At 32.4% G+C, this 25748-nt stretch overlaps 5 protein-coding genes across 9 annotated transcripts; 2 read left to right on the top strand and 3 right to left on the bottom strand.

The window, feature by feature from the left end:
- Positions 1-214: 214 nt before the first annotated feature.
- LOC105231734 (putative enoyl-CoA hydratase/isomerase YngF) lies at positions 215-1512 on the top strand. 4 transcript variants are annotated; one of them, XM_011213175.4, is made up of 3 exons: positions 215-368; positions 426-1227; positions 1283-1512. In XM_011213175.4, exons 1-3 carry the CDS (start codon positions 315-317, stop codon positions 1408-1410), a joined length of 984 nt encoding a protein of 327 aa, XP_011211477.2. In that variant the 5' UTR covers positions 215-314; the 3' UTR covers positions 1411-1512. The 4 variants fall into 4 exon arrangements, with proteins under 4 accessions (XP_011211477.2, XP_011211476.2, XP_049317323.1 ...); XM_011213174.4 differs by having other exon boundaries at positions 423-1227; XM_049461366.1 differs by having other exon boundaries at positions 232-311; positions 423-1227.
- Positions 1513-1664: 152 nt separating this feature from the next.
- On the top strand, positions 1665-3483 carry LOC105231733 (probable enoyl-CoA hydratase). Its single transcript, XM_011213173.3, has 3 exons — positions 1665-1862; positions 1928-2692; positions 2812-3483. The coding sequence occupies exons 1-3, from the start codon at positions 1733-1735 to the stop codon at positions 2994-2996; spliced, it is 1080 nt and encodes a 359-aa protein (XP_011211475.2). The 5' UTR covers positions 1665-1732; the 3' UTR covers positions 2997-3483.
- Positions 3484-4603: 1120 nt separating this feature from the next.
- On the bottom strand, positions 4604-17807 carry LOC105231732 (acyl-CoA Delta-9 desaturase). 2 transcript variants are annotated; one of them, XM_049461364.1, is made up of 5 exons: positions 16677-17807; positions 8699-9011; positions 6257-6593; positions 6007-6192; positions 4604-5891 (listed from the first exon to the last, which is right to left on the bottom strand). In XM_049461364.1, the coding sequence occupies exons 2-5, from the start codon at positions 8988-8990 to the stop codon at positions 5573-5575; spliced, it is 1134 nt and encodes a 377-aa protein (XP_049317321.1). In that variant the 5' UTR covers positions 8991-9011; positions 16677-17807; the 3' UTR covers positions 4604-5572. The 2 variants fall into 2 exon arrangements, with proteins under 2 accessions (XP_049317321.1, XP_019847858.1); XM_019992299.3 differs by lacking the exon at positions 16677-17807 and adding an exon at positions 9870-9996.
- Positions 6600-8687, bottom strand: LOC125779985 (uncharacterized). The gene is made up of 2 exons (XM_049461365.1): positions 7876-8687; positions 6600-7804 (listed from the first exon to the last, which is right to left on the bottom strand). The coding sequence occupies exons 1-2, from the start codon at positions 8191-8193 to the stop codon at positions 7013-7015; spliced, it is 1110 nt and encodes a 369-aa protein (XP_049317322.1). The 5' UTR covers positions 8194-8687; the 3' UTR covers positions 6600-7012.
- A 7200-nt stretch (positions 17808-25007) lies between the features above and the next one.
- Positions 25008-25654, bottom strand: LOC125779984 (lysosomal acid phosphatase-like; the record flags this gene model as incomplete). Its single annotated transcript, XM_049461363.1, is given in 1 exon segment — positions 25008-25654. A coding segment is annotated over 1 exon segment (167 nt), but the record flags the coding sequence as incomplete, so codon positions are not given.
- Between the last annotated feature and the right edge of the window lie 94 nt (positions 25655-25748).

Here is a 25748-nt window from a genome sequence, read left to right as displayed (position 1 = left end):
ATTTGATATATTCGAAGTATTGTAATACAAATTGTATAAATAAATTATTCCAACACACGATTGATGAATTTAATTTAATTTCATGTTCATATATGTATATATCGTAATAAACGTAAGTTCTAACGTAGCGTATTACGTGATTTCCGACGTTTACAGTACATTGATCTATTTTCCTGCTAGAGTTATCGATTAGTTACAATATCGGAAAGTTTGATTGTATTTTATCGATATCTCCGTAGTTTTTGAGCAATCTATGCCAGCCCGTTGCTATTTCCTAATTGTTGTTTTGATAGTAAATCGTTTTTAATGAGGTAATGGCGAATTTATTGAATCGATACAGTCTCACCAGCTTGCACAGGCTGTTAATTGTAAGTTTGAGGATATTGAGTAACGATGTTAAAAGAGTTAAACGTTTATTATAGCAGGAGAGATGTTTACAAGGAAGACAAAACGTATCAACAAAACCAATAGGATCAGAAATGTTCACGGAATCGCCAGTATACGTTGATAAAGATGACCATATCACTTTAATTGGCTTAAATCGCCCGGCACATCGCAATTCAATAAATGAAGAAACCGCACAGAAATTAAGTGCGGCATTGGCTGATTTCGAAAGAGATAAAACTTCACCTGTAGCTGTAATTTATGGTATCGGTGGCTCATTTTGTGCTGGTCAGGATCTGACAATGTTGGAAAGCAATAATATAGAAGATTTTAGTGCACTTTCAACTTCTAAAACAATACATAGACATTCTCAAAAACCTATCGTTTGTGGCATCAATGGCTATTGCGTTGGTGATGGTTTAGATTTGGCAATGTTTTGTGATCTTCGTGTTATGGAAGACACTGCAGTTCTAGGATTTTTTGGACGGTACACTGGATATAACGTAAGTTGCGGAGGGATAGCAAGGTTACCAGCAATGATTGGGTTCTCGCGTACATTAGATTTATTACTAACAGGCAGACGTGTTTGTGGACGAGAAGCACTACAAATGGGTTTAATAAATCGTTTGGTAGCAACTGGTACTGCTCTTGGACAGGCGGTAAATTTGGCCTTTTCCATTGCGAAGTTTCCTTTGGAAGCATTACAAAAAGACCGCCAAGCTTTATACAAAAACTGTTATGAACGCAGAAATGGACTGAATGCGGCAATAGCAGAAGAAACCAAATCGTTTAATAACAAAATTTTGCTTGAAATAAAAGAAGGTATAACCAGATATAAAGAAGGTGAGATTTTATGTAAAATTCTATGACCTATAGTTATTATTTTTTACTTTTGCAGCAAAAAGTAGAGGGCAAAAAACAGATTCCTGGCAAGTAAAACCGAAAGTTATACCAGCTTGGGAACAAGAGGAAATTCTCCACGAACAAAAATTTGCCTCCAACGAGAATATTACAAATAAAAAATGATAATTTTATTTCAAAAATCGATAGATATCGACAATTTGTTTCAAGTTAATAATATCGAAAAATGTTATCGGAAAATATAGAAAAAATGCTTAGAAGAACAAATTTTATGTTTTAAATTGTCAAGAAAATGGTAAGAGAGAGGAAATCATGTGAACTTTTATATACCAGCTTGAATTATAAATTTGATTTTAACATATAAATCAAAAAACGATTCCTAGGGGTATGGAAATTAGCATCACTATCTCTAGAGTTATCGATTATATCTTGCAGTCATTTATTGAACATCCAGTTAAAAAACTTAATAGGACATAGTCAGATAATAATGATTTTGTTTCGACGAATTTCTCAGCGTATAAACAAAAAAAGTATCACCTCCAAGTTCTCAACGGACTTTCATAATATAGGTTCTAGAAGTATATGTATTACGAACCGCCTGCAAAACGCTGAAAAAGGTAAGTCGAATCGTGTTCTGAATGACATAAGTTTAGGATGAATACTATTACTTTTTATATTGTAGATGTTCCAGTTGAGAAGAATATAATAGTAGACAAAGATAAAAATGTAACATTAATAGGCATAAATAGACCACAGGTGAGAAATGCCATTAATGTAGCCACTGCCACACAACTCTGCGAAGCATTCAATGCATTTGAGGCCGATGATTCATCTCCTGTTGCAGTTTTATATGGTATTGGGGGATCATTTTGTGCCGGTTATGATATTCTAGAACTTGGAAAAGATGGTGGAGAACAGGTTAGTATTGACATACTTATGGCGCATGAAGGGTCAGTGGGACCAACACGGCGACATATACAAAAGCCGGTTGTATGTGGTATTAGCGGTTATTGTATTGCTAATGGTTTGGAACTTGCATTAATGTGTGATCTCCGAGTAATGGAGGAAACAGCTGTGTTGGGTTTCTTCAATCGGCGTTTTGGAGTTCCCGTTATCGATGGTGGTACAGCCCGATTACCGGCATTGATTGGATTTTCGAGAGCATTGGATTTAATACTGACTGGAAGGCAAGTTTGTGCTGAAGAAGCGCTTTCTATGGGCGTTGTTAATCGCGTCGTACCCCCTGGCCAATCATTAATTAAATCTGTGGAATTAGCGCAAACTCTTGCGAAATTCCCACAGAGAGCACTTAATCACGATAGAAACTCATTATATTCAGCCGTTTTTGATGCAGCAAACTTTAACCAGGCCGTTCAAAATGAAGTTATGTATACATCAAAAGAAATAATTGAAGAAATGCAGCAAGGAATCAAATGGTTTATACAAAGTAAGTTAATATATGCAAATAATTGTAAATGCAGATCACAATAATCAATTAAAAAATGACTATTAAAAACATAATAATGGAAAACAAATTGTCACATTAAAATATACTTTTTGTTGTAGCGTTCAAATCCGATACAACACATTCGTGGTTAAAACGAGAGAAGTCAATGGCCGATTGGGATGATAAAAACGTTGCTGCTGCAGCTGAACAAAAAGAGCTTGAAAAACAAACAGCTGAAGCAGCACGTTTGGAAGCAGAGAAGAAGGCGAAAGAATCTAAGCAAACCGAAGGGCGAAAAAAATAGCAACATACACATGATGGGTACTGATTTGTTCTGAGTATAAGTTTATAACTTTCAGAATTTAAAATTTATTTATATGTTATGATGAGTATTCTTCTATTAAAATTTAAATATACATATAACACCTTTAAAAACGCTAAATCTAAATCAAAACGTTTGCGAATCATAGATAGAGTTGTACATATGTACACCGGAATCAAAACATCAAACATACAACAAGTATACTTATGTTTAGTTGTTACAGACAGCTTTCGTTTTTTTAATTATTACATAGAACAATATTGCGTCGGATCGGGAATCACAAGCATTTTATTTGGTGGAAACAAAATTATGCTACTTATAAAATGATAAAATGGTTACATTATTACTGACCAAGCAGATTGTTGTTTTTTAATATAGTTTGTATAGGCTTGAATTTGCTTTAATACATAAAATATGTAATGCGAAAACTTATAAAACAAACTAATAAAACTGTAAAGTGTCACACCTACTTGAGGCGTAATTGTTTTGTTGTTGTTGTTGTTGTTGTTAACGGTTAGCTAATCCCCGTTGTTTGTGTTGTCGTCGAGGTCATCTAACGGTAGGCCCAAGAAACGTGCTGTTTCGACGGGGTCGGACCAAAGGGAGGAAGGTGTTAGATGGGTAGGGTTTGTGGGGCATGCAAAGAGGTGGCCAGTGTCATGCGGAGACTCGTTGCATGCAGGACATACATTAGGTATGTCGGAGTCGATTCTGGATAAGTAGGAGTTTAACCTGCTACTATATCCAGAACGAAGTTGCGCTAGGGCGTAATTGTTTTCTTTTTCATCTATGTAGGATTTTTTTTAACGGAATGAGTTAACCAATTCAAAGAACTACCACGTAGGCGTTGTAAGGGTACCTACTACCACGTTGTTCTGTTATTATTGAAAGTTTGCATTGATATTACAAAACATATTTCAATAGATATATTTTCGTCTGCCTGTCTGTATATAATCGAACTTGGACGATCAATATCCATTGTATGCACAACTTTTTTACAGTCTTGCAACATGTTGGTAGAGAGTATAATAGTTTTGTTCGCGATTATATGTATCACCTAAAATCATTTGATATAGATATAAGGTGACAAGACGAGTTGAAATCCGGGTGACTGTCTGTCTATCCGTCCGTCCGTGCAAGCTCAAACTTGAGTAAAAATTAAAATTAAATTGATGAAACTTAGTGCCCAAATTCCTCAGCACCATAAGAAGTTTGGTAAATTAAGATACAGAACTTTGCACGAATAGTGTCCACATAGTCGGCCAAAACTGTTTAAGCCCTTAGGTATCAAATGTGAGACCGCCAGTGACTTTTAACCGAAAGTATCGGTAAACGTTTGCGATACATAATTGAAATTCGGAGTGAACAAAGTTAAGTTTTATATGGAACTTTGTTTATTTTTGAAGGGTATTTTAGCTTCGCAGTAACCGAAGTTAAAATTTTTTTCTTTATATTCACAGGCGAATTCATTTAAGTATCTACTTTACAACATTCAAACTAATTTAATACTTACAATTGATTTCTTTCTAATTTATCTAAACACTATACGCATGATAACAACTTTTCAAGTAAATGCCATTTACCAACCATTTAATAAAAATAAGAAGAATATATTTCCTTTTTGTAATTATATTTGGTTCACATTGGCCATCATATATGTAAATAAAAATAATGGAATCACTTTAAGAATGCTAAAAAATAGTCGTTTGTATTTTTTTAGTATTACTCAACAATTTATATGTAATAGTTTATATTTATATTTTTTAGAAATAACATATTTTATATAATATTTTCTGTTTTTATTTATAAATACTAATAACCCCATTTTTGGTAGTTTTTAAATAGCGTGTGCTGTGTGGTGTTTAGCGCTTTAAATATCATTAATTCACCCGTTGCATTTAAAAGTTTTATAAACATTTCATATTCATTTATGCAATACAGAATTTGAACTTAGTAATAAACTGGCGATTTTTATTTTGATTCTAAATTAATTCGCTTCTATTTTCTAATTATATGGTATCACTAGTGGGTATGACTGCATCAGATATTCGTTAAGCATATAGGTACGCTATTTCTGGAGGCGATTGCCTTACTTATTTCACATACTTATGTGCTAGCATACAATTCTGGGAACATGAGACCCTCGGTATAATTATTACATTTCAAGACACGTTATGGAAAAAAATTAATTAATACAATTTTTAAGTGCTCATACATATCTTTGTATGTATAAAAGAAATTGATCTGTTAGTTTACTTCAGTGTTATAAGTTATTAGTTTACATTGAAAAACCCAAAACGTATCTTGTTAAGCTCTTTGACGCCATGCCATATTGTTTGTACGATATTGTTTGAAAACTCCACACACAACACTACATTATTCATATACAGGTTTTGTATTATTATTACCTAAGAGATGACTACTCCAGCAGCCACTCTCCATTAGTTTCGCTGATATTTCACCCACACTAAATTTTCCAACAGATTTATCAATATCTTCTCACATACACACACGCTCACTTTGATCTGCCGCTCGTTGCTGGACGTAACGTATATATTTTATTCAGCTTTTTTGTGTGTAATTAACGCATCCGCCATTTCTTCTTTGGATTGATCCTTATCGCCCCAACCCCAAGTGGCGTGTGTACCATCGCCCGTACGTTTAACACGCTTTTCGATAATGTCGTGAGACACCTGCTTTAGATCATATGCCCAACCGATTTTGGCGAAGAAGTCAATGAAAGCCGTGGTTAAATTCAGCGAATAATCACCAAGTTCAGCGGTCTTGTAATCCCAGGGGAATACATGATGATAGTTGTGCCAGCCCTCACCGAATGCGAAAAGAGCTACTGATTTATTTTCGGATGGATTGATAAATCTATGTATAAAGAGAGTTTAATTAATAATAGTTAATATCACAAATTAATAAAACAAAATGTTAAGATTGAGAGAGAGAATTTCTTTTTATATAATAATATTATGCATGTTTGTACCTGTCATAGGGTTTACCACCAAATTTGTGGGCTGCGCTATTAACCAACCAAGTTACGTTTAAGGTGAAACACCAACGGAACATAGCAACGACAAACCATGAATTTATGAATTTTTCATTCCAAGCATACATCGGAATCAGAGTTGGTATCAAAAAACATAGAAGTGGCATCAAAATCATGTAATATCTAGATAAAAAAAATTATATCGATTAAAATAGTGAAATCAATAAAATGTAATCGTGATATTTACTTTTTTTGGAACATCAAAACCGAATCTGCGCGTAGATCGGACAAGTCCATTCCTTTACCTTTGGCTTTGACTTGAGGGTGTTTCTTGCACAATAGCCAGCCGATGTGTGAGAAAAAGAAACCCCGAGTGGCATTATGTGGGTCAGCATCAGTTTCCGAATATTTGTGATGCACACGATGGTCTCGTGCCCAATGGTAAGCAGCATCCTGGAAGGCGATTGTGTTGAAGATCATTAGAATAACGCGCAGTGGCCATTTGGCTTTGTAGGAGCGATGAGCCCAAAGGCGATGTGCACCTGCGGTAATACCCAGTCCGGAGATGACATATAACAAGATGGCTGCAAAATGAAATTGTATAAGAATATATATTGTAATTAGAAATGTTATTTTGCTGGCTTACATAGCTACGAAAAAATATAAATGTTAAAAATGCAAATCATTCGGTCTGGTGAAAACGATAATACTAATTTATACATAGTATATCCTAGGAGTCAATTAATATCGTTATATCTTGAATTTCAAAGGATTCACACCAAAACCACATTATTCGGTTACGATAAAGCTCCTTAGGAGAGTAATGATATTCTCATCATTTGTAATGATAACATTGTAGTATTGTGTTGTTATTATGCAATTTGTTTAATTAGGATTTTCTTAAAATAAAGACTTATACTCACAAATTTGTCATTAATATTCAAATAACACAAAAGTAACATTAAATATAATATACAAATATTATGATACATTGCGGATATGTTTACTTTATATAAGATTTAGTGTAATCCGGCATTATGGATTTAGAAGAATGTTCTGAAGCGTAAGCACTGGATGTGTTCAGTAAACGTCTCGAGGTGAACGATTTCGAAATTTGATTCTGATTTGTTGTGTTTTTTCGTGCATTTTGTATTTGTATAGTCGTGTTGCCGTTCCCGATGGCTGTTTTACAATCTCCACATAATTCGCTTTGATAGTCTCGTACTACTGTCGACGACAAATGCTCAGTTTGTACGCCCTCCTCTTTCTCCTCATATTCCTCCACTACATAATCCGCATTCGAGTTGTTTTCTTCATTTTGTTGTTGTAATGGTGGCGTTTCGACTATTTTTCGAACATCTACAATTTTTTTTATATCATCATTGATTTCAGTTATTTCCAGAGATGGTGTGGGTGTCACATTGGCTAGGGTAAAATCCAATGCTGTATTATTAATTATGTCATTACTAACAACTTCAAAAGGGTTTCGGTATTCTCTGGAGAAACGAAATTCTTGCAATTGCGTTAATGGATGATCCAACGAGTAAAAGTCTTGAGAAATATGGGATGCATTGAATTTAAAATGAGCTTGCTGGTTAAGTTGACTACGTTGGTTATGTTGTCGCACGCGAGGAAGATATGCCCATCGACCACAGTGACGTACTTGCTTATTATTGGTACGCATGCGTTTCCGCGCGCGATCAAATTCATCGCCTGAGATGGATTCCTCGTCACTGCAACCCCGAGCACGTTTCTTATTGGGATCTAAATTGCTTCGACTGCAATTTCGAGGATTCTAAGTGGAAGCAATGAAATAATCGTATATTGTACAATGTATAAAATCTCAAAATTGTCAAGTGTGCTTACATTGCCTCGAAACACACGACGGTCAGGAGTTCTTGAATTCGGCTGAGCGCTGGGGCCAGGCATGACGGCGGCGCATCGCCCAAGCGCATATCTGTACATCCCATGACGATCAATCAAGCCAATTTCGCTTAGATTTTGTAATGACTTTTCCACAACCCTACCGAGATTGGGTACCGGTACCAAGTTTCTCATTTGATGCTTGACTTGGTCAATTATTTGTGACGTGACAACGATTTGATCGCGATTGCCACCACTCAGAACTCCCAATGCTTTCAAAACATGTCGATTCACTTTCTTCGGTACATTGAAATGATCCATAATACGCAGGTAATATTTTTTATTAATTTTTATATTTATTTGCGGTTGAAAATACTAATTCGTTTATAAATCTCACCAATCAAGAGATTACACAAAAATTTTGTTAATACTACTAAAAAGAAAAACAAAAAATTTTGCAACTGCGCTAATATATTTTTTTGGGGAACAAAAAACTAGTTAAAAAAATTAATTGCTAAATAAAATTTTTTGTATAATTATTTCAATGTTTGATTGAAATTACTATTCAAACTTCGATGGGATAAAATTTGAGTTCGCTTCTCAAGTGGTTTTGGGCTATATAAGAATACTAAAACCTTAATCGCAATATATTGAACTAGAAATACACCAAATTCACTTCTTTTTAATAATGATACACTCAATAGAATGAGAATTTTGGCGAATTTCTTAATTTATGTTAGTTATTTAGATTGCAGAGTCATTATCATCACTAAACAGTGTTCACTAAAAATATTTTATAATATTTAAGTTAATTATATTTACTCACCGCAAGTTATAGTTTGCCATTTGGCCGATGTCATCATTAGCCATAAACCATATACAGCAGCTAGATGTACGTAGGCGAATACGATTATATTTCTCCAAACAAGCTTGAGTCTTCGTTTTTCGGCTTTTTTAAATTTTTCAATGTCCTTCACAAGGCCACCATCGTAGGTTTCTGCATCCTGTTCGAAGAGTACACCTGTGGAGTTATCAGTAAGTGATTTCGCATCATCACCATCTCCGTTAACCAAAGAGTTGGTTATCGATTGTGTATTTGCTGTGGCATTTGGTGGCATGTTTGTTTATTATTAGTTTTACTGAAATTGAGATTAAAATAATTGAAATTATTACATAATCTATTTTAAGAGAGCAAAGAATCGAAAACTCGCAAAATTTTAGCATTGTATATAGTATACATATGTATATGCGATATACACAATAAGTACATGTAGATATGATCATTTATTCAACTCTTTAAAGAAACATTTATGTTTGCGCGTCGAACCATAAGCAACAATTTCAATATACATAATTATTTTTATTACTTAAGAAATTATTTCACTTCACATATGTAATTACATACATATACGTATGTATATAGGCACAAAAACGTAATATCATCGAAGTGTCTAGAGAAAATCAGCCGCATGATAGTGCATGGGGAAGGATACACCTTTGGAAATCACCGATTTGCACATAGCACATATCACTAGCATTTTAATTCGGCTTGTGTATGGAATCAGCGAAGAGATTAACAATTTTAATAGATTTAAGTATGGTATGTAGCAAGTAAAATAAGCAAACAGGGTGCTGAACTCTGTGGCTTAAGGGTTTTAAGAATTTTATATGAGCACTTCTTATTGTACATTGCAATAAGCTAATTGAATGCGAATATAAACACAAAAAAGCATAAATGCGTATTTTATTTCAGTACACTTTGATATGTTCCACTCGCTACCTACAAACCTCTATGACTATGAAATTGTGCACATATCCAAATTGGATAAAAACGTACATACATACTTATGTACATTTTTTTACACAAGTTAATTTCTAATGAAGTTCATATATGTACGTACAATAAATTTGATTTTTATGAAATAGAAAAATTTAATTTGTCCAAAGATATGTTAGAAATTTGTCGATAGAACTCACTAATAGTAAAATTTACCAACCTAATAATAAATTTCTTTTTTTACTTATCCCTCACGATTTTATATGTTACGTCTCTCGTGTGATACGCTTAAAATGAACTCAACGACTGTTTAGCAAGACCGACATGTATTTCAAATAATTCGTGAGAGTATGGACACATTTTGCGCGCTCTTTTACATCAAATAAAAGCTCTAAAAGAATGTCTGCAGGTGGGTGGTAGACTCCTGAGAGAATCATCAACATTTTTTTATGTAGCCGAATGCAAACATTTTCATTTTCTCCAAATGAATAAGGGGAAGCAAAATGTTGCTGTGTTTATGCATGGTCATATGTCTTCATCTTAAGGTCAAGGCCTTTTACCTTTATATGCGAAATGAATGTGAAGGTTTAATAAATTAGTGTGTTTAGAATGCGACTATGTACATTCAAATTTAAAAAATAAGTATCGAGCCTTGACACGTACAAAATGTATATGCAGCCATAGTAATAAATTACTATTAACTTTTTATATTGCAAATATGTATGTCGATATGTGAACATTAAAACTTTTATGCACTGTTAATAAATATTATAAATTTGTATTTGTATTATAATTAAAAATAAGTATGTAAACGGCGAACTAAGAATATGTAAATGTACATCTGTATGTAGCTATTGAAAAATTAAGCATTATGCCGTCATGCAAGTATAAATATTATAATTTATTAGTATTAGGCGTTCAATTTATGCACACACATACATATGTACGAGTACATATAAGCTGAGAGCATTTATATTTCCATGTTTTTAGAAATACATACCATATGTATACATATACAGTAACAACCGGCAAACAATTAGGGGAATACAATTATAAAATGCGGACTTGCTCTTTGAGAGTGAATACTCTATTTCATTTTGTAGAGAATTCGCACAAGTCGTTCAATTTGGCATGTCAGTGGTAGGTAATGGAATTTTTTAAATCATCTTCAGTATTATGACGTCTTCGACAACTAAATTGACAATTACCATAAATGTTTTAATATCGAATATAAAATTTGTCTATTGCCATTCTAGCGTTAAGCGAGGTGATAGTTTACCCACAATTCTTTCCATCAAATGAGTGTTTATTCTGTAGATGTAAGTAACCCCAAGCCAACTCTCAAAATAGCGCCAGCCAACCGGCGAATCGAGTTTGTGTGCGTAAAAATCACGCGATTGTGACGTGAGAGCCTATGCTGGCGGGTACTTTTAGGGAAACAAGTCTATATCACAACATGCTAAAGTGTGTGCAAAAACATACACGTGGTATGGATGTTTATGTTTAAAAAAGGTAGCTGCATACATACATATACATATGTACATATTTATATAAAACCCGTTGTGCATAGAAAAGATTGGCGGAGATCCACAAAATGAACTACATAATCTTTATCATGTAGTAATTGCTATAGTTTGCACTGAAAATACTCAAACCGTATGCAATGGGTCGACACAAGAAATTGTTTAGTTTGCTCTCCATTATAAACATCGTATCTCAATTGATAGAAGAGAGAGCTTTTATCTGCATTACCTTGGTAATGAACTAGTTTGCACCGCCGTTATCAAATAATTAGGAATTGCGACATAAAATAATATAAATAATGATACTGTTATGCTAACTTGGTGAAGAGAAATTAGTCTAATAAGTTTATTTTTTAATAAACCTCTGTTAGATTAGAAAAGTATATTTATTATAATTTTCGCGTTATTCAACTATTATTAATTCAGAGTTCCCTCCGCTTGTCAATCCCTACAGCAACTGCAACTGGAAAAGCAACAGGTTTTTTGCTGTTATCCACTCAATTCTTTAATGTATGTACATACATATGTGTGTAGCATGCTATAAAACAACCAAAATATTAGGCTAACACCCGTTTAGTTCAAAAATTGCAATACTTCAATGAATCACAGAAATATTTAATATAATATGTACATATATATATGCACATACATATATGTATGTACATATTTTTTATGTTCCATAATTTTAACCAGAATCTGTCCGGCAGCTGTCAACTGGCATCGGATCTACTAAACCGGAACTTCCCGGATATTTTTCTGACCAAGGACTGTAAACTCGGCAGAATTCTGCCGCTAGAACAAAAACAACCACAACTGACATTTTGTAGGAAATCGCTGTGAAAAAATACCGGCCCGTCGAATTACATACATACATATTCTAAAAGTTATACAAGGTTAGAATTGTGCATCAAATGCAACGAGGCTCAATAATTCAGTAACTGCACATTCATAGTATGTTAGAATATTATCTTTTCAAAGTTAAATGTTTATTTGTTTAAGGATTAAAAAAAATTATTGTAAAAGATCCAAAAATCCCCTGTTAAATGTATTGGAAAAGTAAATTGATTTAGTTACGGCTTAAATTGAAATAAAGCACTTGTTGACGTTGGAAGTTTGAAGACATCCTCGTTGATTAGATGCAACGTTACAATTAGTGTTGTTTAATTGTGGTAGATCATAAAATGGATTTATGTATGTTTGAGCTTAAGGTAAGGTCAAGATTTCCTTCATAAAATTTTCAGGTTGTTATTATATTCTAATGACTATTTTAACAATAAAATTCAAACATTAAAGAATAATAAGCCGCCATTTATATTTCGACCTATTAACCTCATATTTCCTCTCAGACTACTAAATTTCAGCAAGCGTCTTTCTGAGACTATATTAAATAAATGGTATGTACATGTGCATGTATATCTTCTTCTTCTTTTTTGCCGTAGACACCGTTTACGCTGTTATAGCCGAATTTACAACAGCGCGCCAGTCGTTCTACCTTTTTGTTGCTTGGCGCCAATTGGAGATTCCAAACGAAGCCAGGTCCTTCTCATTCGCACGAAAGGGAGTCGCCTTTCTGAAACCTCGGATATCAAATTCAGACATAGCGGCATAAAGGCAGTTAATTTTCGTGTTTTTAAAGGCAGCTTTAAAATCGACGAAGAGGTGGTGTGTGTCGATCCTCTTTTCACCGGACTTTTCCAAAATTTGGCGTATGGTGAATATTTAATATTGGCCAAGCCTAAAGCCACACTGATAAAGTCCGATCAATTTGTTGACAGTGAGCTTTAATCTTTCATATAATACGCTCGATAGAGCCTTTTATGCGATGTTGAGAAGACTTATCTCTCGGTAGCGCAGATTGTGGAGTTTCCATTTTTGTGGATTGGGCAGAGCACACTTAAATTCAAATCAGCGGACATGCTTTCGTCCGACCATATTCTACAAAGAAGCTGATGCATGCTCCTTATCATTTCTTCGCCGCTGTATTTAAATAGCTCGGCCCGCAATTCATCGGCACCCGCCGCTTTGTTCAATATTTATTAAATAATTTTTATCGAAAACGTTTATTAGTATGAATACTAGAAAACATTCCAAGGGGACACGTCATGACTATAAATGTATAGATGCCTCAAATAAATAAATGAAGTACTTGTAAATCGCATGTATTGTGAAATCGAAGTATTACAATATTTCTAATATATCTAACTATATGTACATATATACATACATATAACTAACTTGTGTTTAAAGTCCACAGCTTGTGACCGAATAAAATACCCAACATGATGGAGGTAGTTATGAGCAACAGATGTTAAAGTGGCAATCGAAACATGCAATTAAAGACAACCTGTCGGAAGCATACTATATACAGACCACTAAATACATATACACACATACATTTGTTGTTATTCTTACAATTTAAATATATGTATGTACGTAAGTACAGTATTTGTATATACATTTTTGATATTCAAAAGCTCTATTAACTTTGTATTCAAATGGGAGCTGTTTAATTAAATCAAACATTTGAAATATAAGTAAATTACTAAGTAATGTTATGTTATGTATAGTATCGGACAACAAAATATGAACGATTGAAAATTGTTTTTTATTGTCCTCTTTATTGTTAACTATTTTGTTTGAGGATTGGGTGGCATCTCATGCTCAAAAAGATATGATTGGCAACTCCGCAGCTAAATCGGTTTTTGGGTATTCCCCGGATACTGCCAATATGAAGGTGGTCAATAAAATAAGAGCAGAATAAAAAACGGCTTTGTGTAAATTACGGCCAAATTTATGTTTTTGTAATTTCACACTCGAAAGCGGTAGCTAAAATTGAGGTTCAAGTCAGCTGCCGCAATTAGGATGGATATTGGATTTAAAATTTGTGCTGTGTCAGTTAGGAGACATCTCGTTGATAAATAACCCTATGGAAGTACAGCTGTTATTGTTGTAGCGGCAGAAAACATTTTTGATGTAATTTCAAGTTCGCTAAAACTCATGTCGAATGGACCAATAAATGTAAAAAATTCCGTAACGTACTATAGACAGACGAAAGCAAGGTATATTTATTAAGGAGGTGATAATAAACGTTGGGTAAAGCATCCGAAAAATGCGGCAGGGGAGCATCATGGTATGCTTTTCTTGATATGGTTTGGATTCTCTGTATTGAATAAGAGAAAACCGATTTATTTACGCCTGCATACGCAATGAAATTATGCTGCCTTTTGCTGAATGGAAGATGCCTCTAAAGTGGAAGTTTTAACAGGACGAGGAGTCCGAAATTTCATCGGCTCTTGCACGAAATTGATTTCTTCATAATATAATTGAGGTTTTAATCTGGTCTTCCCAACCTGAATACATAATAGAACTTGTGGAATAGAACTTTTTTCAAGGGTTTTGTTTTTTTACAGGGACTGTTCTTATTTTCTTATCTGACAATGTATACGAGTATACATAGTAGGTATGTAAATAATTAAACATGGTATTTGACAACTACATATGTATAAATATATGTACACATACATATGTATATTTTATTTTCTTTATTCACACATGCGTTATAAAAAAATGTGATTAACCTTTGATCGCCGGCTTTTAAGTTTTTGTTCAAATAATTTGCATAAACTACAAGCATACGCAGTACCTCCAACTTGAAGTAATCAGTTTCCGCTTTGAAGTGAAATTCGAATTAGATTTGTTTTATACCTAGTCAATATATAATATACACGTGTAAATAGGGCTTACATATGGAAATTATAAAGTAATACAAAGACGCACCCCGTCATCAAGGGATCAAGTATCAATGAACTGAATATTTTAAATGGGTGTTCCATTTCCATGTGCGCTAAGCAATGCAAATTTTTTTCACCCAGGCATGCGCCCATTTAATACTTGAAGAATAAGGGAAATGCATACTTTGAAGTTCTCAATGCATAATTCATTTAAGAGTTTAAAGTTAAAGTTGTGTTACAAACACATACATTTCTGTAAATAAAATATTTGTCGGGCCATTTAATAGAAAAAGAATGCACTTATTTTGTTTATAATAAAACTAAGCTCGGAAAATAATTTTTCGGAAAATTTCAAATCTGTATGATTATGTTCACTTTCATTTAATTTTTCTTCGCGACTTGAAAAAAATGTGTTTTTCATATTTCAAATGTAGAAATAACTAGAAACATGCGGTATAAAGGATTTGATTGAACAAATGCCGAGTACCGAATCCCGCACGCGATGACGATTTACCTTTTACCTTTTATCATTTATCTTTAATATTTTAATTTTAATCTTCAGTCGTCCAAAAGTAGTTTTTTTAAGTTTTGGCACGATTTGTCGAAATAAATATTTTGAAAATCTGTAAATTTTCACTGATTTGCCAAACAATTTTTAGCGTTACCTTGAAAACCATAGTCAAAAAATTAATATTTTTAAATCGCTGTCATTTCGTCATTTTATTTTAAAATTATTAAAAACAACCTTGTTGCATTCTAGCTATGCATAACTGGGATTATAAGCATTAAGTAAAAAAATGTTTGTTTTCACGATTTTGAAGCTCGAAGTTTTCGCATCGATAGCGATGCATTCAAGGGCTCTTCAAGGTCAACGATTTAAAAACAATATTATTTTGTATAAACTTGTATTATCCAAAATTAATTAATTGATGAAATTAAAAAAAAATGTGGAATTTGCATCTGTATTTGTTATGTTAAAAATAAGATGGAAAATACCCTGAATTGACTAATATAGGAAATATCTATTAGTAGCTAAAATTTAATTTGAAAGGAATTTAATTGTAATTATCAAAATTTCACTCTTAGTTCATTATATATAATATATAAATATTTTATGAATTTATAATATACATAAGCTTAAATTCAAAAAATTCAATGAGGTGAAAAATAATATTCTTCTTTAGAAGAAGAAAATAATCACTTAATAATTTTCTACTATAAAACAGCAGTTTCAGCAACAATGTAAAAAGTTTTTAAAGATCATCAGAAGACAAAAGCATTTAAGGTTAAAAAAGTAGTTTGCAAGGCTTAGCGAACATAAAAACATACATCAGTATATGCAAACAAATATGTATGCATTTATATGCTTATTTAAATAATTTAAGACACCTTGAAATTTTGTGTCTGCGTGCTAATGACAACCGAGAAACGGAGAAACTTGAATTTTGACATGATGCTGCTGGCAAAACTGGTTGTTGAGAATTGCAGTGTTACTTATGCACAGAAAGAACTATTGTTGTGCTTGCATAATAACGACAAGGTATTACAGTAAAATACTAAAACAAAAAATTAACCAATGAAACGTATACCTAAATAAATTACAAGAAATACAAAAATGTAAAAATTTCAAAAGAGGAAATTGCAAAAAGCCCTCCAAATGTGAGCAGAGTTTGCAGAATTTTAAACCTACTAGAAGAGATATTGTCATCGAGGCAATACGTCCCCAAATAGATTTAGTTTTCAATGATTACATTTCCATAACTAAAAACTAACCTTTTTTGGATTCCAGGAAAGAAAATTTATCACAATTTTATATTCTTCTTTTTGACGCTAAAGCTTTGCAAATATGTACAAACAATAAATGCGATTTATCCACAAATTGACGTTTATATATGTATGTATAGGTAAGTTTATTGTAAATTTCACACTTTTTATTGTTGTGTCATAGGAAAACACTCGCGTTGTTTGAGTGCGATTCCGCAACTTTAATACCACGACTGCTATATCACTACTAGGCGTGCGTACTATTCGCGACTTCCAGACGAACTGTTCTTGTCCAAGCGAGGTATGTGCCTTTAGACAGCGTTAGGGCTTGCAGTCGTTTAATAGATCTGTCGACGCGTGTTCTCGTTAGCTTGAGGCGCTTTCTGCACACAATCTCACAGCATGAAAAGTACTGAGAAAATCAGCAAAATACAAAAACAATATAATTTCGATGTGTATTTACTTATATGTACATATGTATGTAGGTATCTTTATGTCTTCGCAACATGCGATTTGGTCTATAATATGTACTTAGTTACGGTGTTCCCAGTAATTCTCAAATATGTGTTCTATCCCTTATCATATTCGGAAAAAAACTTATAAATAATGTATTTGTATTTATTAGTTATTATTGAAGATTTTTTTATTTTGCAAATATCACCACTGAGTCAATCGATGATCATGCACTAAAACTCACTGATATTTTAAACAAATACATACATATGTACATATGTATATGCGCATATAGTTTCACGGTCAAAGGGGATAACCAAACTACGTTGCGTAGAAATAATCGCATGTTTTATTCCTTAAATCTGAAGATTAATTCTGTAATCATTTGCTTATTTTACAGTAATCGTTTTTCTATTATCAACATGCACTTGTTATGCACGTAAGTGCATACTCATTAATGTACATACTTATATGAATTGCAGTAATTTTATGTCATCGCGAGTTTTGGTGATAATTGCATCATATAAAAGAAAATGCTTTAATTTATGCTTATTTTATCATTTTCTAATAATTGGCGACAAAGAAAACATATCAGAATGTTATTATGGAAAAGTAATACGAGTAGTATATGAAACTCAAATTCCATAAGGAAAGATTAAGTTTAACCACACGAGATTAGATTAGATTAGATTGAAAGCGAGATATTCATTGCACCTATAGTTTTTATTGAACCATCTCTTCGAAAGATTAAAAATAACAATATTATAAATAATGTGGTGCATTTTTAGATTACAACAATTAGAAAACTTTACTGTTTTTCTGGCAATCGTTTTCGCTTTAACAAAAACACAGATTTCCAATTTTTATACCCTCAACAGGGTATATTAAGTTTGCCACGAAGTTTGTAACACCCAGAAGGAAGCCTCGGAGACCCTATCAACTATACATATAAATGATATGTCCGTCTATCTGTATATATACGAACTAGTCCCTCAGTTTTTAAGATATCTTTTTGATGATAAGCTACCCATTTGTCGGAACTGCCGATATCGGACCACTATAACATATATGTACATAGCTCCCATGAATGAAGTTCTTGTATGGAAAACTTTCACATTTGACAATGTATCTCACAAAAGTTGGCACAGGTTATTTTCTAAGATAATAATGTAATATACGAAGAAATTGGTCAGATCGGCTTACTATAGCATATAGCTTCTATACAAACTGAACAATCAGAATTAAGTTCTTGTATGGAAAACTTTTGCATTTGACAAGATATATTCACGAAATTTGGTAGAGATTATTTTCTGAGGCAACAATGTAATATCCGAAGAAATTGTTCAAATCGGTGAACCATAGCATATATATGCCATACAAACTGAATGATCGGAATTAAATGGTTGCATGGGAAACTTCCATATTTGACGATGTATCTTCACGAAATTTGGTATGAGTTATTGTTCATAGAAATAATGTAATATCGGAAGAAATTGTTCAGATCGGCTTACTATAGCATATAGCTGTCATACAAACTGAACGATTGGAATCAAGGGCTTGTATGGAAAACTTTCGCACTTAACGTGATATCTTCACGAAATTAGACATGTATTACAGCTTAAGGTAATAACGCAATCTCCGAAAATATTGTTCAGATCGGATTACTATAGCATATAGATTCCTTACAAACTGAATACATAATTACTAAAAGAAATGCACCTGTGAAGGGTATGTTAGCTTCGGTGCAGCCGAAGTTAACTTGTTTAGATTTGTTTTTAAGCGTTCTCACAACAGTTCGGCGACAAGGGACAAATTCTTTTAGGCTCTTGTTACGAGGGATAATAAACATAAATTCCGATATTATGTATTATGATTAGACAATTAGCTTGCGAAAAAATATTTATCGAAAAGCGCACAGTATTTTATAAAAATATTATACTATAAGGATATTCTCGATGATGTCAACGACACTTAATTCAAATTTCTAAAATTATGAGATACCCTCAATTTTAATACGAGAGCTCTAATAGTTTCCTGTGCAATATTAACCATTTTAAATCCGTGCATTGTATTAAAAATATGTTACAATGCATACCTGAAGATTTTGTCCTATACAATTTTCTTTTATAATTCTAGAGTTCGGTTTCTTTGTAAACTTTTAAAAGAAGTTGTTTTAAAATACATTATTTTTGAATTAATTTGTACCACGGTACGTGTAAAAGGTTTTATATGAGTGCAATATAAATTCCTACTGTACATTATGCATGGTTGTTTATTATAAGCTACTATTAAAATTGGTTTTTTCTTGATTGGTGATAAAATCATTTAGTCGGATTATCAATAAGCAATTGAGGTCTAAGAGTTAATTTTCAGTTCAAAGGTACGACAATAATAAACTAATTTATAGAGTTTCTTTTTCTATATAGATATCTTAGTATACGACGTTAGATTAAAATTATTATTTAGAGATTTTTTTTAGGGGGGAGATGAATATGGGTGAAAACTTATAAAACTTTTTACGTTAAGTATCGAAATATGGATGATCTTAAATATAATTTATGTGGGTTAGCAAATTTCTTATAGATATGTATATGGCGTATAAATTATATTTTAAATAAACAGTTTTTTCTGATATCCAATTTTATTTCATAATCCTAATTTGAATATTTATACTTTCGTGCTTCACAGCTTTTATTCTGTCAGTATTGTGTGTTATTGCTGCTATTTCATATCGATCATAGGTGCGTTCAATTTGAAATTGGCACGACTACACGGAGACATTACAAAAATGTGTGTATGCATATGCGTACAAATTTGGTTCGAATTCCATAAGAGTATAGGGTAAGCAACCGCAAGACTGACAGCAATCGATCACGTGTTGCGGAAAGAGCAGTTTATTTATTCCTAATCTAAATCCATATGTACTGACAACCATTTATATATTTATAATTACCGGTACTTATGTACATCCATATGTATCTAATTAAGTGATAATTTCAAATAAATATATTATTTATGTATTTCTCCAAGATTTATTAAGTACTTAAATACCCTGACCCATTATACAAACCTAAAAGTAACCAACAATGACAGACCAGATTGCGACATGTAACGTCGTAGAGGAAAATGAGAAGAGACAACATAGAAAAATTGCCAGTTTTGCATGTAAATTGTAAACAAAAACGCAAACACTAGTTTAAACTTATGCAATAATCTTTATTTATTTTCAGAGAAGAGAAAATCAGATTGTATCGGGAATATATATGGACTTCATTTAAATAAGTACAACACAATTTTAAATTCCATTTGATTTTTTCACTTTCCAGCACCAATGAATGCACATATAGTGCAACAGCCGTGCAGATACGGAACATGTGGACCCCACTTTCTATAGCTAACTTTTTTTATTGTTGTTGTTCTAACGATAACTTAACGGATATCTAATCCCCGTCAAGATGATGATAAGGATTATCTAGGTTGTCATCGACGTCATCTAACGGAAAGCCCAAGAAATGTGCTATTTCGACGGGGTCGGACCAAATGGAAAAGAGTGTCAGATGAGTGGGGTTGGTGGGACATGCAAGGAGGTGCGCAGTAGCTAGCATTTTATCGAAAATATCGATCCATCGGACCAAAGGGAATAGGGTTTCAGATGAGTGGGGTTGGTGAGGCTTCCAAAGAGGTGGCCGGTAGCTAACATTTTATCGAAAATATCGATCAATATGTGAGTTATTTAAGTGGAATTTAAAGGGAACTCTTTGCTGATCCCTGTATGCCAAAACGGCCAAACGCCAAGAAGGCTTCCCTTAGCAGGCATATACTAATATAAAGAACTTCGAACTTCTGTTTTACTTTATACCACATACATCGGCCAATATGTGATTTGAATGAGAGGGCGCGTTTTACTAATACCAATGTATCTTTGAGCCTAAAGTGGATAAATTCGAGTGTAAACTAATCCTAGCCCCTTACAACTAATATCATGATATTCGAACATCCGGCTGACTTTACTCCATATATGTAAGTATATTGGTAATGGTAAGTGAGGTACTTTAATATGAATGGAATTGGTCTAGACCTCATATCCCAAAATATAATAAATTTTGATCCTCTGGTTGACGTTTTCCACACTAACTCAAATTAAATTTACCGTTTTCGGTTAGGTTTATTCCACATAATTTTAAGAATGATTTCATTATTATTTTTGTTGACGCTTACGTTGAAGTAAAATATATTAATTACTAGTATATTACCTTTAACATAAGTTAATAGGATACTCAATTTTATTGTAATCCATTATCGATTTCGTCGAATAATGAATGTTGATCTCTTTCGCAAAATTGTCTAATATAAAATTTTGCCAACATCTAAAAGTATTTCGCTGACTGTGATCGTTGCAAGTTGCAAGAATATAAAATGTTCGGTTATACCCGAATGTAGCTCTTCTTTACTTGTTTATAATATACTTCATGGTTAGGGCATAATTTTAAAGCGATAAAGTAAAACTAATTTTATAATTAAAACTATATATTCTTAGTTTGCCATTTTAGTAGCAAATACACGTGAACCTTTATTATTATATGTACATGTTTCTTTTCAAAAGCGAGGCTACCAGATAAAAAAGACGAATACATATCTTGAATTTAAATTTAAGGTCGCAGTATAAGTGTAAAGCGCGATAGATTGTAATACTGTTAGCGATATCTACGCCAATCAAGAAGAAGAAGATTGTAATGAACTAGAAGGCAATGTGCCCGACCAAAAGATGCTATCAGTTTGCAAAAAATAACTAATTCATCTATTTAGAAATTAAATCGAAACTCCCACATAACCACAATTATGATTTTCGGTTTTCAGACTGAATTGGGTCCAAGACTGGAGCTAAGAATCTGAATATATTCATCTTGAAAAGTTTACCAGGGAAATATTTTAGTAAATGGGCCTTAAACATACAAATTATGAGTAAAAACTTTGACTGAAAAAAGAGAACATTTTTGTGTCACCTTCTTTTAACAGCTGTTGATAACAAAGGTCGAAGCAACGCCAATATTAGTGACTGAATTAGATTATTATAGCATTCATTTCTTTATTTATACATATATTTGTTTTTTGTGCTTGTATATATGTATTGTTTTTCTTCATCAAACTGAGAATATCGTTTTAATTATTTTGTTCATACAAATTTCGAAAGAAATCACGCCATACACAGCTGATTTCCAAGATTTTCAGGACTTGCAATTTTTAAACTCTTAAACTAAACTGGTAACTAAATTTTATGAAAAGATATAGAATGTCATATGGGGAAGTTTGACTTTGTTACTTAGTGTGGAGATTTTTAACTCCATAAATAGTATATCAAAACTAATTGCATTCCTTCGTTTTCATAATTAAATTTTTCCAGACTACTTAAGTAATTGTTTTCCGTTCGCTTGTTAGGAGTATAAAAAATAGTTTGAAGTTTCGTCGATACTTTACATCACATTATGTACATTAGGTGCTTGTAAATTGATAACAAATATTGAACTTATGCACATAGTGCGGTTGAAAGTACAGATATACTTCCAGTATAACAAACATACATATAAATATTTAAAGAGTATGGGATGTGACAAAATCTTCACTCAATAGTAGGAAGGTAACCAAGATTGGTGAAGTAATTTGTATACTCGTATATAATTGTTATTTATATAAATGGTTAAAAAAAAAACTAAATATATAATATGTATGTGTTCTTTTTTAACTCCAAGGAAAATTATTTGCACGCTCTCAATCGGAAAAATATAAAACTCTTTAACTAGGTCACAAAAATATTAATTTGAATATGGAGGAAATCGGACTGCGTACCAACCTTATATTACCTTCCTCCTTCTTCGCCGTCCTAACTTCTTCATATCTACGTTTGATATAACCATTCATTCTATTTTTCAAAACACTTTAAGAAAGCCTCATATGGGGAATCTCATTATTTACTTGGGTTAGCACGACATTTGGATCTACGTAGGACACTGTCAACTCTGTCACTACAACAACAACAATATTAGGTTAGGTATAAGTATAACCACTAATAATATTGGTGTTATAGTATTGTAAAAATATTCCCACTATTAACATTTATGTACACAAGTTTCTATATATAAATATTAATGTATGCACATATGTATATTAAACCCAAAAATGAATTATTCATCTAGTACACAGAGGAGATAAATGGATTTTGCTGATATATGTTTGACTATTATTTGGTCCGTGAATGTATTATATGTCTGCATGCATCAGACGTGTGCCGCGTGCCTTTGTCAATTTTTTCACAACTGTTGATAATGCAAACTGAAAATATATGATTATCAAAATAAACACAATAAATACAGTCTACCACATCGCTATAGAGTCAAATAGGACTACGTGCGTGATTTGTCATTTACACTTCACTAAAATTTGTCCTTAATAATTCTAGTTTTTGTCAGTATAGACATGTACATAATTAAAAAATAAATAAATCGCAGTTTATAAAATTGTTGCACAAATTAAGGCATATAAAGTTCATGAGGAAATATCAACATCTATAAAATTTTGCTTTCTTTTGATTGCAATATTAACCCTAAATCAGATGCTTTAACCAGAATATTGTGTCACTATATTCAATTAATATTGGAAAACTAAAAACAATGCTATACATATTTTTTTATCGATTCAAGTCCCCAATCCGTTTTCAACACTATAAATTTGATATGCCAGGTGTAAACATAAATCAATTTATGAAATGATTGTTCTAATGAAACTTTCTTCAGGGTATAAATTGATTAGCACAGCGAGCTGAGTCAATTTAACCATGTCCGTCTATTTGTATATACATATATCGATTTTCTCAAGAAGCTGCTCATTTGTCAAAACTGATCAAAACCTAGTCCTTTGACGCGATAAATTTGGCAGGGATTATTATTTAAGGCAACGGTATAATCTCCAAAGAAACTGCTGAGAACGGACCACTATAGCATATAGTGGCCATATAAATTTACCGAAATGAAATTTTTGTATGTAATATTTGGATTTGTGAAGTCATTGTATTCAATGTGATCTGATGTGATCAAATATCTTAAAAAATTAAATTTAGTTACAATGTACTATTAAATTATCTCACGAAGTGTTAGATATTTTATATTATATAATATATTCATCGGTCAATAGGAGGTAATAGTCCCAAATATTAGAACAATCCAAACACCAGCATAATGTTCTCACGACAGTCGGGTCGGAGTAACCGACACGTCACCTGAATTTTTATGCGGCCAAGTACTATCAACTCGACACAATTCCTCGAAATTACTTCATGAATATTTTCTACCTCTAGCACAACTAGCATAATAATTTTAACATATTTTATATATTTGCAAGTATATATAAACTTCCAGGTTTCCACTATATAACAAAGATACAATAATGATATTAAGCATTCTAACATTCTTGATAAAGATACATATATGTATGTACATGTATATCTTTCATATTGAAAAATAGCGTAAATGATGAATTGTAAATCTCCATACCCAAAAGAGTTGAAGATGCAACCGGAAATAACAACAGCAGCATTTTTTTTAATTATTTTTTGAAATTCATTTTGGTTTGTGACAACATGAAATATAAGCTGGTGGAGCTGGGCTAGCTTAAATTGCGAAATCTTAATTCATCCTGTCTTCCGAAAGAAAAAACAACTTACTCACCTAGAAAAGCAAATCAAATGTGGTTTCTTCCTTATGTTGGTTTCTTGGTGCTCAATATTTTAAAATACTTTAATTTTAAAGTTAAAGGTTTTGTTAAGCTTATTTCAAATGTATTATGAATTCACAAAATCTAAATATTTATTATCCACATAAGAATAACAAACATCTGTTTTCATTGAATTGACTCGTTGCCGACAGGACTTTGGCGTTGCCAGCAAACGTGATATTTATTATTTACAATTATATATTTCTTTTCTGATTTCTTGTAAATAGCAAATCCTTCCAATATTTCAACAAATTGTATTCTAAAAAATAAATAAAGTTTGGAATTTGCTCATTTCATTACAATATTAACATATACATGCGATTTGTTTTGATTTAGAAATGATTGCTTATAGGTACTTTTGCACCAAATTTCGGTATTAAGTGAACTGAATTTCCCTTATGCATTACCCCAATTTGGGGATTTAAAAATTGCCATTCCGTAATTATAACAATATTCAGATAAAATAAGCAACATATTATTTTTATCAGTAGGTTCTATGCATTTCAACTTGTTGTGGAAGTTCTTACACATTATTAGTCTTCAAATGTTAGAAATAACATTTTGTAAAAATGTCCTTATCCATAATTAATTTTGCAAGCGCTCCTAGTTTTTGCAGTCTGTGGTAGGATTTTCGCATGTATCATCGTAATCGTCCAGTAACAGATGATTTATAGAATTGCTGAATTGGGTAAGTGAGCACGGAACATTGCAGTTGGGTATGTGAATTTCCTTTGGAAATTTGTCTTCACTGTTATAATAATAAACGATCTGAAAGTGTTGTGTATATATGTATTATATAATTATATAACATAAATAATATGACAGTATGATGTATAAAATTTATAGTACCGGATTTACCTTTAC

This window comes from Bactrocera dorsalis, unplaced genomic scaffold (assembly GCF_023373825.1).
Source record: "Bactrocera dorsalis isolate Fly_Bdor unplaced genomic scaffold, ASM2337382v1 BdCtg025, whole genome shotgun sequence".
NCBI lineage: Eukaryota > Metazoa > Arthropoda > Insecta > Diptera > Tephritidae > Bactrocera > Bactrocera dorsalis.
This window is presented reverse-complemented; position numbering and strand designations above follow the sequence as displayed.